We start from the raw sequence: 15697 nt of genomic DNA, 5'->3' as shown, positions 1-15697 counted from the left end.
TTTACTACTTCCACAGACAGCAGACAGGAGGGAGAGCTGGTGACGTCATTATTATGCGCCTCTCGACATGCTTCCTGATCAGAGTCCAAAAGAGAGCTGCTTCAGGCGCCGGGAAACTTGATTAGTTTGTGTAAAACAAACAAATTTCTGAGGTGGACGTGGACTACATATTATCAGCTACAGACATGTCGTACTGTAGGCAAGAAGGTAAGGCTGAATTACTTTTTTTTTTTCCTGTGACATTATATTTGTCAATGTCATGTATCACAGCAGCCATCATGCCAGCTGCAGGGGCAGGTTTAGTGTCATAGTGCTGGAGTCACAGTGCTGGAGTGGTTAGAATCACGACAAGATACTGTTTAAGATGGATTTTGTTGTTTTGATTTGATTTATTCTGTGCTTTGATCATACCAGTGGCCACAGGTTTCCCCCCATGTATCTATAATGTAATAACCATGTAACAGGTTATCTAAGGTGAGAGCTGAATGGAACTGCGCCCTCTAGTGTTTAACCTGTACTACACTATTATTAAGAACTACTATTAATATTGTGTTCCATGGAAGGCAAGGACCGCATCATTTTTGTGACCAAGGAAGACCATGAGTCACCAAGTAATGCTGAGCTGGTTGCTGATGACCCCAACGATCCTTACGATGAACAAGGTACATTTGTGTTTGTTACATTTCAGCTGTTACTGTAAATGTTTCATTGCCACTTTTTCTCCAGGTCTGATTCTGCCCAATGGGGACATCAATTGGAACTGCCCTTGTCTGGGCGGGATGGCCAGTGGGCCTTGTGGCTCTCAGTTCAAAGAAGCATTTTCATGCTTTCATTACAGTAAGGAAGAAGTGAAAGGGTCTGACTGCATTGACCACTTTCGTAACATGCAGGAGTGTATGCAGAAGTATCCTGATCTTTATCCTCAGGAGGAAGAGAAGGAAACAAAAACTCAAACTGAAGTTGTCCCTGATCAGGATTCCTCCCCACCATCTTCTGTTTCTGATTCTGACGTTTTATCTCACAGCTCTTCACCCACAGACAGTCAGAGGGCGAGCTGAGGTCACTGAAACTTTGTACTCTCTGACGACCCTTGTTGAGGGCCGGCTTACTGACACTTCTTGAGACTTGACAATGAAAATATTTCCTGTGTCTATCAAAGGACTTTGTTGAGAACGTAACAATTACTGTATTTGCTTATGTTGGTGAGCGCTTGCAAATCAAGAATAAGTAATTTAATTGCACTGAGTGAATACACAGTACATGTGTTTGCAATGGGAGCTGTTTTTAACAGAAAATTTACCTCAAATTGAAATAATCCACATTCATTGTTTTATAACTGCCTAAGTGGATATTTTTGCAAAGCTTTAAGGAAGACATATTTTGTTGGGTACTGAATCATATTAAACCATATTATATGTGGGACTACATCATGATTTTACATTTTGTTCATTGTCTGTGTAATCCCTCATTGGTCCAGGTTTGATCTGTGGTAAAGACCAAAGTTAAACCTGTCAACTGGATAAAAAGTTGTTGGAGTGAAGACGGTTGGCTGCTCATCCTCAGTTCTGAACTGAAGAAGCCTCTTGGGTGAGCAGCGAAACGTCTTCACTCCTAAAACTTTTTGTCCGTTTGACAGATTTAACTTTGCCCTTTACTTTTTTGTTCATTGTAAATCACAATATTGTTCTAAAAGGGCTTTATAACAGAAATGGGGCCACTGACTTCCTGTTAAAAACTGCAGAACCGAGGTGGTCCCTTTAAAATACACACACATAATTGTTTTGAGAGACCAACACAATTTATTGACAAGTTACATCTTTTTGAATTATGTTTTGTCTTAACGTGACAATCTGCTGCTAAACTGTTGGAACTTTTGTTGTTCCTTTTGTTGTCACTCATGTTGGCATGCCTTAAAAGACTTTTTGATGTTAAATAACATCAAATGTGAAAGAGATGTTAAATAACAACATGAACAAACCAAAGTAACCAATTTGAAAGGTATTAAAAGTTTAATCTAATTGTGGCTTCAGATTTTTTTATTTTAATATTGCTACAGTAAAGTGTCAATACATGGCAGTAATTTATTTTTCACACTGTTTACATTAAATCTTAATATGTATTTTTATGAAGCTGGCAAATATGGGTCCTCTGAGAGCCTTTGGGAAACTCAGGCTTATCACTGGGACAGGGAGGAGCTCATTCAGTGCACATTAGCTTAAAAGCCTGTGAAACATTGGCACAGTTCAGAGGATAAAGTCGTAACATATATGCTGGGATCAGTAAAACACATTCCTAACAGAGGACTGCTTTTCCTTACGGAGGAGAAAAAACTGTTTAAAAGACACTGAATTGTTACCAAATTTTCAAAGAATTACACCACATAAGAACATATACAAAAAGGGGGCATCAAAAACGCATCTATATCACTAAAATGTTAATAATTTAAAGGCCTAAACGTTAAACTAAATAATCTATGTTAAAGTGCAACAGGGCTCCACAAATCCAAAATATCTATAAAAGAAGGTAAATAGGCCTACATTGCAAGTAATAGCCTATAAGAGCAGTATGAACACGCTGAATAATATGGCCAAGTAGTTTGTAGTAATAACTCTAAAAAATAACACACAGGCTCCCACCAACGGTACATTTAAATTTAAACATTTTATAATTTCTTCTGATATGGCCCTAAACTACAGTTAATTAAGAACATGTGTAGCTAGATTATTAAATAACCTGTAATAATAAAGAAAGCATTATTAAACAGTGTCTGACTGACTGTGTCGTACTTTTACTGTAACCACAGGAAATAGAAGAGTAGACTTTTCTCTAATCCTGAGCAAACAAATAATATGACATTATCTGGTCAAAACAAGCAGCAATAGTAGAAAAAGATAATAATCAGATACCAATGCCCAGGTGTAAACATGACCACATAGTCAAATTTATCCTCTGCATTTGACCCATCCTTAAAACTATTGCAAGACTCCAATCCACTTCGTACTTTGCAGTAAGTAAATTTATCTCACAAAACACACGGTTTACTGTGTGTACGCGTAAGATGCGCCTGGGTCTGTACGTGGTGCGTACGTTAGTCACCATAGCAACCGCACGTAGCGCAGAGCGCGGGTCTATAGTCTATATGTGGACCGTTAGAGTCTCCAGGGCAACCGCACTTAACGCAGTGTTTGAGAAACAGAGATTTTGTTTCGGTCGAAGAAAAGTATTAAACTATTAGCGTTTGAAGATAGTTGATGAAACCACTTAAGATAAGGTAAGGAGAGACTAGATTAAGTTATTCCACCAGGTTTGACAATAAGCAAAATTGGACTAATGCTAACTTCAAGTAACACATAGTTCTCGCTGAGTTAGCTGGCTAGTGTTCAATTTGTGCTAATATTCTCACGTCCACTTTTTGTTGACTTTTTCAATAGATGGAAATGGGACCAGGGCCTCCCAACGGCTCTACCACTGCATGTTATCATAATTTATTCAGATATCCTGTATATGAACAACCCGGCCTGTATTCAGTCAACATATCTCCATTTGTCCTGCAGGTAAAGCTTAAAAATTTGATTATAAGTGTTGTTTCTTTGATGATAATGTATGCACTTCTGTTCTCAGCGTGAGGGTCAGTCAGCCAACACAGTAAAAGGTGCAAAACATTAATCAACTATCTGACTTGTCAGCATTGTACTGGTACTCTTATTGTATTAACTCTGAAATTGGTTTGTCTCAAGGAAGTGAATCAAAGAAGTTTATTGATAAATCTATGCCCCAGCAACCACAGACCTCTTACTTCTGCAATGGTGGAGACCTGCCCAAAGTTCAGCTTCCATATGAAACTGTTCCTGGAAAAATACCACGGAAATTAGAGATAGAAAGGTTCGTATTTGCCATAATACAGCATTACTCCTCCCATCCTCAGTGGCTTTAAATATTGTCCATTATCTTTAATTGTTTATGTCCATGTACTGATAAAATTAAATAGAGGTGGGTGATTGTGACAAAATCTCCACCTCTAATAGTAAGGCAAGTCACACTTAACAACCAATACCTGTTCCTTTGCTTTTGGTGTTATGATAAACAGACGCCGAAGGGAATACTCACAATTGAAAATTGAACATCTACTGGAAGAAAATGGCATTGACTCTAATAATCTTATGCCAAAGTGTCAGGAAAGTAGTAATGACTGTGTATCCTCTGTGTCACCCTATCTCCCACTGGAGGTAAGTTTTAACCCCCAGTATTAAGTATTTACACAGTAAATACAGAAAATTAGTGCTGGCTGTATTCTGCTATTGTGTCTTTTTTCTTAGATATTTGATAATGTGGAATTTGACTGCCGGACCCCAGAAGACTGGCTTTCTCTGGGTGTTACTGAAGGATCAAGCGATCGAAAGCCTATTCCAGCCAAAGCCCTCCTGCCAACTGAAGTCTCATTTGGTATGTAATATTCTTATGCCACTGTTTATTAATAATGTTATTTAAGAATGCTTTTATCTCTTTAATGAAAGATTCAGGTGCCCTTACCCAGGAATACAACTGGCAATTGGTTGGGGTTCTTGACTACAACAAGGAAACATCTCTGTACCTTGTTGAAAAAGTTCATCTGAAAGATTTAAGTGGAAATTCTATCCTCAGTCAACAACAAGAGAAGACACTACTCACTGGTACATTTCATGAATTGATGTATTTACTATATGTTTTTATTGTTTTCTCATTTTTAAAAATCTGTTTTCTTTCTTTGTTTACTGACTGCACAGGGGAAAAGCCATACATTACAGAAGGTAGATACTGGGTACCTAGAATCCGAGTGTTATTCAAAGCAGAGGATCCACGTATCTTTGTGCAGCGCATCAAGAATGCCAAAGATTTAAGGGACAACACAGAAGCTCTTCTTCTTTATAATCTATGTGTTGACTGCATGCCCATTTGTGAAGGAACATCACTGGATAGCTGCAGTCTCCAGCGTATAAAAAAATATGCTCTCACAACTCCTGGTCTTAGATTGAATAGGTAAGCCGATAACAGCACATCATTTAAATTTGATTCATATACAGTGGTGAAATTCACTGCTTTAGTGTTACAATGAGAGAGATATGTATTGTAATGGAGATTTAATGCGTTCAGTTTGGGAGACTGTGTGAAGCGTCTGGAGGAGCAGATACAACTAGACTACAGCAGGACAATGAACCGCATGACATTTGACTATGTAGTTAAGAATCAATCAGTGCAGGTGCTTTCACATATTATTATTCCAAAGAAGGAACAACCACTGGTTCTTAAAAGAGGTGCATCATCACCCTTTGATATTTGTCATTGTATACCGGCTAATGTGTGATTAAAATACATTTCCTTCACTTTCTTAGAGCCTATTCCAGCTCCTGCTTTTTCTTATAAGGAGACAAGTGCCAAGATTGTCTTCTGCTCACTACTCACACAGCCAAAGGTGCTGTTTGTATTATCTAAAATATGGTGTGAGTGTGACAAAGTGGCAAACATGCAGCTGTTTCATATTACTATGACCAAACCGCTTTGGCTGAAGGATTTTGAAACCTTACAATCTCAAATGCACACTCAGGTATGATGACAATATTGGCACAGTTGGTATAGAAGCCTAGAGATAACTTTCCAACAGTTATGAAACTATGACAAGATAAGTATCACTAATAATTTCTTAATTTACAGGTGAACTTATATCTTAGAGAGACATGGATATCAACAGTGACTAAAGTCATTCGGTCTGCCTTGCTAAAGATTGGGAGAGGCACTTACGATGTGAATGAATCCTCTTGGAAAATGTATGAGATAACTAAGCTGAGGAAACTGATGAATGTGGTGCGCTACAAAATGCAAGATGCACTGCGCTATCTTGTGCAGAACTCTCTGACCAGTCTTACTCAACGAATTATGGATGCTTGTTATAGCACCCTGACTTGTTCTGAAGATCTGGTCTGGGGAGAAGACCTCATTACTAGCCCTTACAAGTAGGCAAATGATCAACGCGTCTATATTTTGTAGTCATACAACAATGTTAATCATGAATTTATTCTGCTAAGATTTTTTAGCACATTTCATATTTCTACATGTTAAAATTATTTAGCTTTGTATTTCTTCCCTAGATCAAAGAAAAACACCTTGTTCCTGGTGGACTTGGTTCTGGACCAAACTGGGGTTCATTATAACACTCCTCTTGAGAATTTTCCCTCATCACTTGTCAAGCTGTTTGATAAAGGCATTGTGACGGCAGAGAATATTCCACATGTTGAAAGGGTCTGTACTGAAGTTGAGAATTAGTCTAAACAGGATGTATCTTAATGTCATGGCACAGTGGTATAATCTTATGCGTCAGAACAAGAAACTCCCGAGTGTGATTTTCAGTCTTAAAATCAGTTAAAAAATATCCAAATAAATGAACTTCTAGTTTCCAACTAGTTCTACTAGTTTAATTTTCTCTTGTCTTTTGTGTGACAGTTCGTGATGGAAAATATCTTCTTTGGAGGAGATATTTTACTGGAGTCTGTGAATTTGTGGGAACCTGAAGTAATTGAGCAAAGAAAGAAGATACACGTGGCTCTTTCACAGGCATCCATTCCTTTGAGGGCCTATGCAGCTGAATACATGAAATATTTGGAACTACATAACCAAGATATTGAAACACTGCTCAAGTAAGTGTATAACAATGATAGTTAACGTTTATTAGTAAACGTTTAATGTTTTGTTTGTATTTTAAATTCAGATCTAGTACACAGACAGAGATGACATCCCAGGTGGTGAAAAAAGAAGTGGAACAACATTTAAAAGAAAAAGAGAGACTTGAACAAACACTACCCCTCTTTATCAACATTGGACCATTCACTGTACAGGTAGAGACTGTTCGCCATGCATTGTGCAACAAAAGAAAAGCTCTGGCCAAGTCATTGCAGGACCAATTTGCTCAAAGGCTTCGTAAGCAGATTGACAATGTATGTGGGTTGTATTTCTCAAATACCATGAATATATGGAGTTTGTCTTACTGTAACTTTGAATCTATTGCACTCTGTTTAGGCCTGTGACGAATGCATCATGATAAACAGAAAACTTTGTGAAAAGCAAAAATCAGTTGAGGAACTATCTGAAATGACAGAGTGGATGAAGCAAATTCCTGAACAGCTAAGAGTTTATAATGTGCCTAAATCGATAACATATGCATTATATTATGCGTTATATTTTGTAGATGAAAACTTGCTTTAATAGCTGTCTCTTTAAAACAGGAGCGACTTAAAAAGACACTTGCAGAATATGATGTCTTGGAGGATTTCTTGTATTTGCTACCAGACGATGATTTCAATAAGAAGTGAGAAAATGTTTACCTCTCTAAACGCATGGTCTGGAATGAACCCAATTCACCTACAATTTATTAAAACCTTTTAATGTGTATACAGGTGGGCTGCAATTGGGTGGCCTCAGAAGATTTTCAGACAGATAGAAAAGACAATTGCACAACACAAAGAGGATAAGGAGCATTTTCAAAAAATTCAGCAGAGTGAACAGAACAGCTTTGAAGAAGAGATTACGTCTTTACAAGTATGTTAGAAAAGATAAACATTTATTTAATTAAATTATTTTTTTTTTACTCTCCCAAACTATGCTTCCTAAACTGCTATGCATTCATCCTGTAACTGATGATGTCTATGAATGTAGATGCTGGTTGCTGGATTTGGGGGTTTTGCTGACATGGACCATGCACATGAGTTGGCCAATAAGGTGAAACGTATAAAGAAGCAGCTGAAAGACTGTCAGGCCATGGCCCAAACCTACAATAACAGAGAGCGTCTGCTTGGGCTGCCCTTGACAAATGTAAGGAGAATTTTTCTACACATTTTCAAAAGAAAAACATTGCTGGGGAAGAAGATGTCAAATAATTAAACAATCTGTTGTAGCGGTACAAGGCCTGTCAAAGAAAACACTGTCAACTCACCCTTGTATTTTCTTTCATCACATCACATTCTCTTTTAATCAAGCTCTTGTGTCTTCTAGTATGATCGTCTGCATAATTTAGTTGTGGAATTTCAGCCTTATGAGGACCTATGGACAACCACCTCCAACTGGTTACGCTGGCATGAAAGCTGGCTCAATGACCCTCTGACATCAGTTGACTCTGAACAGCTTGAACGCAGTGTCACTGAGGCTTACAAGATCATGCACAAATGTGTCAAACTGTTTAAAGATAATCCAGGCAAGAAATTGAAAGCAAGTGTCAAAATGAATATGAAAGCAAATATGATTTTTTTTTTCCTCCTGTGAACCAGGATGTCATATGGTGGCAGCTTTAATTCGCAGCAGAATTGAGGAATTCCGACCTTACATTCCACTCATTCAAGGACTTAACAATCCTGGAATGAGAAGTCGCCATTGGGAGATGCTTTCAGAGCGTATTCACATGAAGGTCCAATTCCAAGCCAAACTGACCTTCTCACGCTGTCTTGAGCTTGGTTTGCAAAACTTTGGAGATCAAATAGCACAAGTGGCTGAGGTGGCAGGGAAAGAATACGCCATTGAAAGGGTAGAGACAGGTTTTTTTTTTTTAAACACAACATGGGCAATATATTGCTTTGATAATCTCAAATGTATAGGATTGCATTGTAACAGTTATTTAGTAACTTTTTAGTAACTATGACAATTGATTCTTGTTCCCATTCTCATTTAGGCACTTGATAAAATGAAAGATGAATGGTCAACTTTAGTCATCGATGTGCTGCCATACAAGAACACAGGAACCTACATTCTCAAAAGTCCAGATGAAGCTTCCCAACTGCTAGACGACCACATTGTCATGACCCAGAGCATGGCATTCTCACCATTTAAAAAATCCTTTGAAAGTCGCATAATCAATTGGGAGAGCAAACTGAAAATGACTCAAGTACAACTATAGATATCACATTGTACATCAAATCTAATTGCATTGCCACTAGTGTTTGTAATTGTGTGGTACTACACTCTTTCGGTTTTTTGTAGGATGTGCTAGAGGAATGGCTGACATGTCAGCGTTCTTTGCTTTACCTTGAGCCCATTTTCAGCTCCCCAGATATTAACCAACAACTGCCAGCTGAAGCACAGCGATACCATCAAATGGAAAAAATGTGGACAATAGTCATGAAAAAAGCTAACAATAATCGCAAGGTTATAACTCATATTTGTTAACAAATTCAGAATGACCCACAGCACCAATATTGACTCATAGTCCTGTATACTGTATGCTCACATTACTGGTATGTTTTGTAGATAATTGAATTGTGTCCAGATGCCCGTTTATTGTCTACTCTGAAGATGTCCAACTCACTCTTAGAAGAAGTACAGAAAGGCCTCATTGAGTACTTGGAAACAAAGCGACGTTCCTTTCCAAGGTATCAGCCTTTTTTTGTGTGTCCAAGTCAATTGTCCCACATAAAATTTTATTATGTATTACTAAACTTACTTCTTGTTTTCAGGTTTTACTTTCTATCAGATGATGAGTTGCTTGAAATTTTGTCCCAGACCAAAGATCCCACAGCTGTTCAGCCACATTTACGCAAATGCTTTGAGAACATTGCGCGGGTTTGAAGTTTTAAAACACTTTTTGATGACAATTTTACTATATAGCTTGAGAAAAATATTCCATAAAGTTTTTTGTTTGTGTTTTTCCAGCTCAAATTTCAGCCTGACTTACAAATGACTGACATGTACTCTGGAGAAGGGGAGGAAGTGAAGCTTTTCCAGTCTGTACGGCCTTCTGGGGATGTGGAAGACTGGCTCAAAAATGTAGAGAAGTCAATGAAAGCTACAGTAAAAGATAATATTGACCGATCATTAAAAGTCTACTGTGAGGTTTGTCACACTGCAGTTAACTGCAGCATAGTAATTGGACTGTAGTTGGTATGGTTTGTATAAAAACACTTTTTGTAACTTTAGCAACCTCGTGAGAAGTGGGTTTTGTCATGGCCTGGTCAGGTGGTGATTGCTGGATGCCAGGTATTCTGGACGGCTGAGGTTTCAGAAGCTATTGAGAAAGGGGACTTGGCTAACCGTCTTTATCCTCAACTGCAAACACAGGTGTGTAATAGTAATATATGCAATATTCTGATGACAATTAGTACTATACTGACAATCTCTTTAAAGTTGAGTAACTTAGTCCAGCTGGTCAGAGGAGATTTGTCCAGAATGCAAAGGGCAGTTCTGTCTGCCCTCATCGTCATAGAAGTACATGCTAAAGATGTTGCCGCTGAACTGGTCCAGCAGAAGGTTTCAAATATTAATGACTTCGAGTGGATCAGCCAGCTCAGGTAGGCTAAACAAATCTGTGAGACTTTGTAATTTGTAAACATGAAAATATTATTCTAATTACAACAGCTGCTTTAAAATTACTTTTAAAAATATTTCTTTCAATTTGTATTGTAAAAAAGTACAAAAAAATGCTCATGTATGTTATCGCATTACCTTTATAGATATTACTGGGCAAGAGATGACTTGTATGTCCGTGTGGTAAATGCAGAGTTCTTGTATGGATATGAATATCTTGGTAACTCTGGGCGGCTGGTTATCACCCCACTGACAGACAGGTGAGATTCAAACTTTACACTTGTTTCAGAACAAACAAAATAAATCCTTACCTTGTTCCATCATTTTGTTCTAGATGTTACTTAACTCTAACAGGGGCCCTTCATCTGAAATTTGGAGGGGCTCCTGCAGGTCCAGCCGGCACAGGAAAGACTGAGACCACCAAAGATCTTGGAAAGGCCCTAGCAATTCAGACTGTAGTGTTCAACTGTTCAGATCAGCTGGACTTCAAGGCTATGGGGAAATTCTTTAAAGGACTTGCCAGGTTGAACACAGCCTAATACTAAAATATTACTAAGCACACTACACTAAATTAATGTTTCTTTTTATTTCCTGCTTTGTAGCTCTGGTGCTTGGGCATGCTTTGATGAATTTAATCGTATAGATGTAGAAGTGCTTTCTGTAGTAGCACAACAAATTACCACAATACAAAAAGCCCAACAGCAAAGAGTAAGACTGTTTTCTTTTAGTTAATTAATAAAGGCCTTTAATAGCTAGGTATAAATACATAGATATAGGTAATGAATTAATACCGGTAATTGCTTTCAGGTGGAACGCTTTGAATTTGAGGGAACTGAAATTACACTTGTTCCGTCCTGTGCTGTGTTTATTACAATGAATCCTGGATATGCTGGCCGCACAGAACTGCCTGACAACCTTAAGGTACAGTATATTAAACCACTCTAACATCTATAAAATATAAAATTATAAAAATACACAATATATTCTTAGGCTCTGTTTCGTCCTGTGGCTATGATGGTGCCTAATTATGCTATGATTGCTGAGATTTCCTTATACTCGTTTGGGTTTAATGATGCCAAAATCCTTTCAAAGAAAATAACATCTACTTTTAAGCTATCCTCTGAACAACTCAGTTCACAGGTATGAACTTCATTAATTTATTTGCAGCTTAATACAAATCAAGTCAAGGCATTTTATTATTCCAATATTCATTTTAATAACATTGTATTGGGTTCTTGTAGGATCATTATGACTTTGGTATGAGAGCTGTAAAAACTGTGATCTCGGCAGCTGGAAACCTCAAGAGAGAACATCCTGAGATGAATGAAGTAAGTCAGTTGTTTTCTGTTTAGATTGATTCAAATTCCTTTGTTCACCATCTTGTTTTTTTTCCAATTTTCTGAAGGAGTTAATCTGTCTGCGGGCCATTAATGACGTCAATGTGCCAAAGTTTCTCCAAGATGACTTGAAACTATTCAATGGGATTGTGTCTGATCTGTTCCCCAAGACAAAACAGGAGCCAATCAATTATGGAACACTGGAGCAATCCATGCGCAGTGTTTGTACTGAGAAGAACTTGAAAGATGTTGATGGTTTGTGCTTCAAAGAAGGAATCATAATTTAGTGTTTACAGAACACTGTTAATAAACTACTGATTGTTTGTAGGGTTTATTCATAAATGTATTCAGCTTTATGAAACTACAGTGGTGAGACATGGTCTTATGCTTGTGGGACCTTCAGGATCGGGTAAAACAAGGGTAAGTGTTGTCACATTTTTAAATTATTTGTAAAGATTCTGTATGCAACATGTCTGTTCTTTTGTCAGTGTTATGAGGTACTGGCTGCAGCCATAACCGCTCTAAAAGGCCAGCCATCAGTGAGCGGCGGAGAGTATGAAGCTGTTAAGACATATGTTCTCAATCCCAAGTCTATCACCATGGGACAGCTTTATGGGGAGTATGACCTACTCACACAAGAATGGTAAGATATTAGCCGTAAATGGCTTAAATATATAAATGTTCAGGGTAAAATATGTTGACTTGTCCTGCATTTTAGGACTGATGGAATACTTTCAGCTCTTGTTCGTGGAGGGGCATCATCTATGGACCAAGAGAGGAAGTGGTACATGTTTGATGGACCTGTGGATGCTGTGTGGATTGAGAACATGAACACAGTGCTGGATGACAACAAAAAACTGTGCCTAAGCTCAGGGGAAATTATCAAGCTCACAGATGTAAGGCCAAACACAGCTTTCACTATGTCTTGTGCAGAAGAATTCCCAAATAATTCTCTAACTAACTTTTCTACAGGTGATGACTATGATGTTTGAGGTACAGGACTTGGCTGTGGCTTCCCCAGCTACAGTGTCCCGCTGTGGGATGGTCTATCTGGAGCCTAGTATTCTGGGCCTAACCCCTTTTACAGAAAGCTGGCTGAAGCAGATACCTGATGCTTTAAAACCTTACTCAGACCAGCTTACTTCCCTCTTCTCCAGGTTCCTCAAGGTTAAATTGACCAAATATTCTGATACTTTGCCCAACATTTGTGTTAAATTAGCTTTTTGCGCATTTCTGCCATTTTTTTTGTTTTAACCGGATGTTTCTTGCAGGACTCAGTCAGATTCGTTCGTGGCCATGTTAAAGAGGTGATCAGATCCCTTGACAGCAACCTAACATGTAGTCTTCTTAAACTTATGGACTGCTTTTTTGACCCCTTCAATCCTAAAGAAGTAAGCTGATTTTCAAATAAACTTTGTATTATTTGTCATGTAGTTGCTCCTACAAACTACTGTTTAATGTATTATTATCAAAGAAAGAACGGCTACCACCTCAGCATAAAGTGGAGCGCTTAAAAGAAGTGATTGAGCCCTGGTTTTTCTTCTCTCTGGTGTGGAGTGTTGGAGCCACAGGAAATGCAACAAGTTGTCAGCACTTCAGCAACTGGCTCAGAGAGAAAATGGCAAATGAAAAAGTCTGAGATTATTTATGAAAAATATTATGTTTAATAAACGGATAATATGCTTAAGATGTTCATATTTTGCTTCCAGATTGAGTTATGTTTTCCAGCTGCTGGTTTGGTTTACGACTACAAGCTCAACGATGGTGGAATAAGTAACTTTGAGGATGATGATGACGATCCAAACAAAAGCAAAGTAAAGTTGTTGTTTGCAAATGTTGCTTTTGCAGATACAACGTTACAACTTGATTTTTTTATTTTGGCTAGGTACAGTGGATCAGCTGGATGAAACATGCACCAGACGTTGTCATAACAGCAGAAACCAATTATGCAGACATTATTGTCCCCACTCCTGACACAGTGAGAATGACCTTTCTGCTTGACATGCTATTGAATAATAAGAAACCAGTAAGTGTTGTTTTTCCATCAAAAGTTTTGTTTAATGATTTATAAGAGATTGAAGTTTGAATTATATGTCTACTAGGTTCTGTGTATTGGTCCAACTGGAACTGGGAAGACCCTCACTATGTCAGATAAATTACTCAAAAACATGTCGGCAGACTTCATTACCCACTTTCTTATGTTCTCTGCTCGTACTTCAGCGAACCAGACTCAAGATTACATCGACAATAAACTAGACAAAAGGTTTGTGATCATATATTTTAGTCCAGTCCAGGCACAGCAGTATATTGAATGTAAGGTGTGCATATGTTTGCTTGTCAGACGGAAAAATGTATTTGGGCCTCCAAAGGGAAAGTATTTCATCTTCTTCATTGATGACTTAAACATGCCAATGTTAGAAACATATGGCGCTCAACCTCCTATTGAGCTTCTCCGACAGTGGATGGACCACGGGGGCTGGTATGACAGGAAGCAGATAGGTACCGTGCACATGTTTACTTTGTGTGATATTACCAAACGACTGATTCACCTTCTGCAACATTTGAACTGAAACTTTGCATTGTCCATTTACAGGCAACTTTAGACACTTGGTAGATATAAATTTTGCCTGTGCCATGGGGCCTCCTGGGGGAGGACGAAATCCCATCACACCACGATTCTCCCGGCACTTCAACTTCTTGTCTTTTACTGAAATGGATGATGTCAGCAAGAAGCACATTTTTACCACCATTCTAGGCAGTTGGATGGGTAAGGATGACCTTTTACACTTTTACGCTAAATTAACAAGACCGGTTTGCCAGAACAACATTCTCAAAAGTCTTGTGTCAGCTCAGTTAGGCCAGGAGTTTCTGAACTAGCACCATAACCAACCTAGGGGAAAAGGTTTAATACAGACTTGATTTTCTCTAGAGCATTGTTACTGCTCAGATCATTGTGGGATGAGGGGTTATGCAACGCACCATATCCAGTGTCAAAATTAATTAAATTAAAACATTCAAATTTATCATTTGCTAAGAACTTAATGGGTAGATTACAGCAACTGCGGACGGTCCGATGTGATACTGGCATCAGATATCGCAGAAATTGAAAACTCAGGTGGATCAGATATCACCTCTCAAGATAACGGTTTAGCCAATATCCCATTTTGGTCTATAAATTGGTGTAATAAGATGATTTAATGGCCAGTGTTGTCCAAAAACATCTCATAATATTAATCTTGTATTTTTACAAAGCTGTTTTGTAGTCACAAAACACATTTGAAATTGAGTTCAGACTGTGGAGGAAGAAATGTGACTATTTTCTTTGTTTTAAATGGCAATGTTTGTGTCGTTTATGGTCATCCATTTTATTTCTCTTTAAGACAAGAACATTTTGTTGAAAACTGAGATTATTCAGTGTGAGATATATATATATATATATATATATATATATATATATATATATAGTACACCTCACCATATTCTGAGCATGAGGTGTAAGTGTTTGTCAACTTTTTTCCTCAGCGCCAGCGATCCAGTCACTGAATGAGGCTCTTGTTGAGGCCACAATTCGAGTCTACTCTACAATAACTTCTCAGCTTCTTCCAACTCCAGCCAAATCTCATTACACATTCAACCTCAGAGACCTGTCCAAGGTTTTCCAGGGCATGCTCATGGCTAATGCCAACACAGTTGAGGTAGTGACAAATATTTGCATGCAGTTGTTGTTTCTATTGTAATCAAGATGATTTTTCTTATGCTGTAGGAGAAATCACAGTTGCTCCAATTGTGGTACCATGAAAGCTGCCGGGTGTTTCAGGATCGCCTTGTCTGTGTTGAAGACAGAGAATGGTTTAGCACACTCCTGAAAGATTGCGTCCAAGACTTTAGCTGCAAAGTTGAAGACATTTTGACATGTGAGCCAGTTTTATTTGGAGACTTCATGGTTCTTGGAGCCGACCCTAAAATATATACCTTAATTGACGACAAAGATGAGGTTTGTATTTAAGAAGAGGAGGTAACTTTGAATATTATTTATGTTTGAG

The 15697-nt window shown here is 38.1% G+C and overlaps 2 protein-coding genes across 2 annotated transcripts; both read left to right on the top strand.

Annotated features, from left to right (window-relative positions):
• Window positions 1-38: 38 nt before the first annotated feature.
• Window positions 39-2016, top strand: LOC117371024 (mitochondrial intermembrane space import and assembly protein 40-like). Its single transcript, XM_033966606.2, has 3 exons — window positions 39-207; window positions 564-662; window positions 727-2016. Exons 1-3 carry the CDS (start codon window positions 186-188, stop codon window positions 1056-1058), a joined length of 453 nt encoding a protein of 150 aa, XP_033822497.1. The 5' UTR covers window positions 39-185; the 3' UTR covers window positions 1059-2016.
• A 1042-nt stretch (window positions 2017-3058) lies between these two features.
• On the top strand, window positions 3059-15660 carry dnah1 (dynein, axonemal, heavy chain 1). The gene is made up of 46 exons (XM_055222006.1): window positions 3059-3079; window positions 3622-3628; window positions 3738-3882; window positions 4088-4226; window positions 4317-4443; window positions 4515-4670; window positions 4764-5016; window positions 5131-5293; window positions 5372-5581; window positions 5689-5987; window positions 6123-6273; window positions 6475-6668; window positions 6740-6965; window positions 7048-7167; window positions 7254-7336; window positions 7425-7566; window positions 7684-7839; window positions 8020-8218; window positions 8292-8545; window positions 8690-8902; window positions 8998-9162; window positions 9265-9386; window positions 9471-9576; window positions 9667-9846; window positions 9931-10071; window positions 10138-10301; window positions 10464-10577; window positions 10652-10840; window positions 10920-11025; window positions 11125-11238; window positions 11308-11457; window positions 11559-11645; window positions 11723-11909; window positions 11983-12074; window positions 12143-12297; window positions 12373-12550; window positions 12627-12821; window positions 12926-13045; window positions 13129-13287; window positions 13364-13468; window positions 13540-13680; window positions 13757-13917; window positions 13996-14153; window positions 14248-14421; window positions 15177-15349; window positions 15418-15660. The coding sequence occupies exons 1-46, from the start codon at window positions 3059-3061 to the stop codon at window positions 15658-15660; spliced, it is 7137 nt and encodes a 2378-aa protein (XP_055077981.1).
• Window positions 15661-15697: the final 37 nt, after the last annotated feature.

Source organism: Periophthalmus magnuspinnatus, chromosome 5 (assembly GCF_009829125.3).
Source record: "Periophthalmus magnuspinnatus isolate fPerMag1 chromosome 5, fPerMag1.2.pri, whole genome shotgun sequence".
NCBI classification, from domain to species: domain Eukaryota; kingdom Metazoa; phylum Chordata; class Actinopteri; order Gobiiformes; family Gobiidae; genus Periophthalmus; species Periophthalmus magnuspinnatus.
The sequence above is the reverse complement of the archived record's forward strand: the minus strand, read 5'-3'. Positions and strand labels throughout refer to the sequence as shown.

Bases quoted from the DNA above. Each gene is read 5' to 3' on its own strand.
- dnah1 (XM_055222006.1), top strand. From the start codon at position 3,059: ATGCGCCTGGGTCTGTACGTG. The intron at 8,546-8,689 runs GTAGAGACAGGT...ATTCTCATTTAG, and splicing joins AAGAATACGCCATTGAAAGG to GCACTTGATAAAATGAAAGA. The intron at 8,903-8,997 runs GTACAACTATAG...GGTTTTTTGTAG, and splicing joins GCAAACTGAAAATGACTCAA to GATGTGCTAGAGGAATGGCT.
- LOC117371024 (XM_033966606.2), top strand. From the start codon at position 186: ATGTCGTACTGTAGGCAAGAAG. The intron at 208-563 runs GTAAGGCTGAAT...GTTCCATGGAAG, and splicing joins GTCGTACTGTAGGCAAGAAG to GCAAGGACCGCATCATTTTT. The intron at 663-726 runs GTACATTTGTGT...CTTTTTCTCCAG, and splicing joins CGATCCTTACGATGAACAAG to GTCTGATTCTGCCCAATGGG.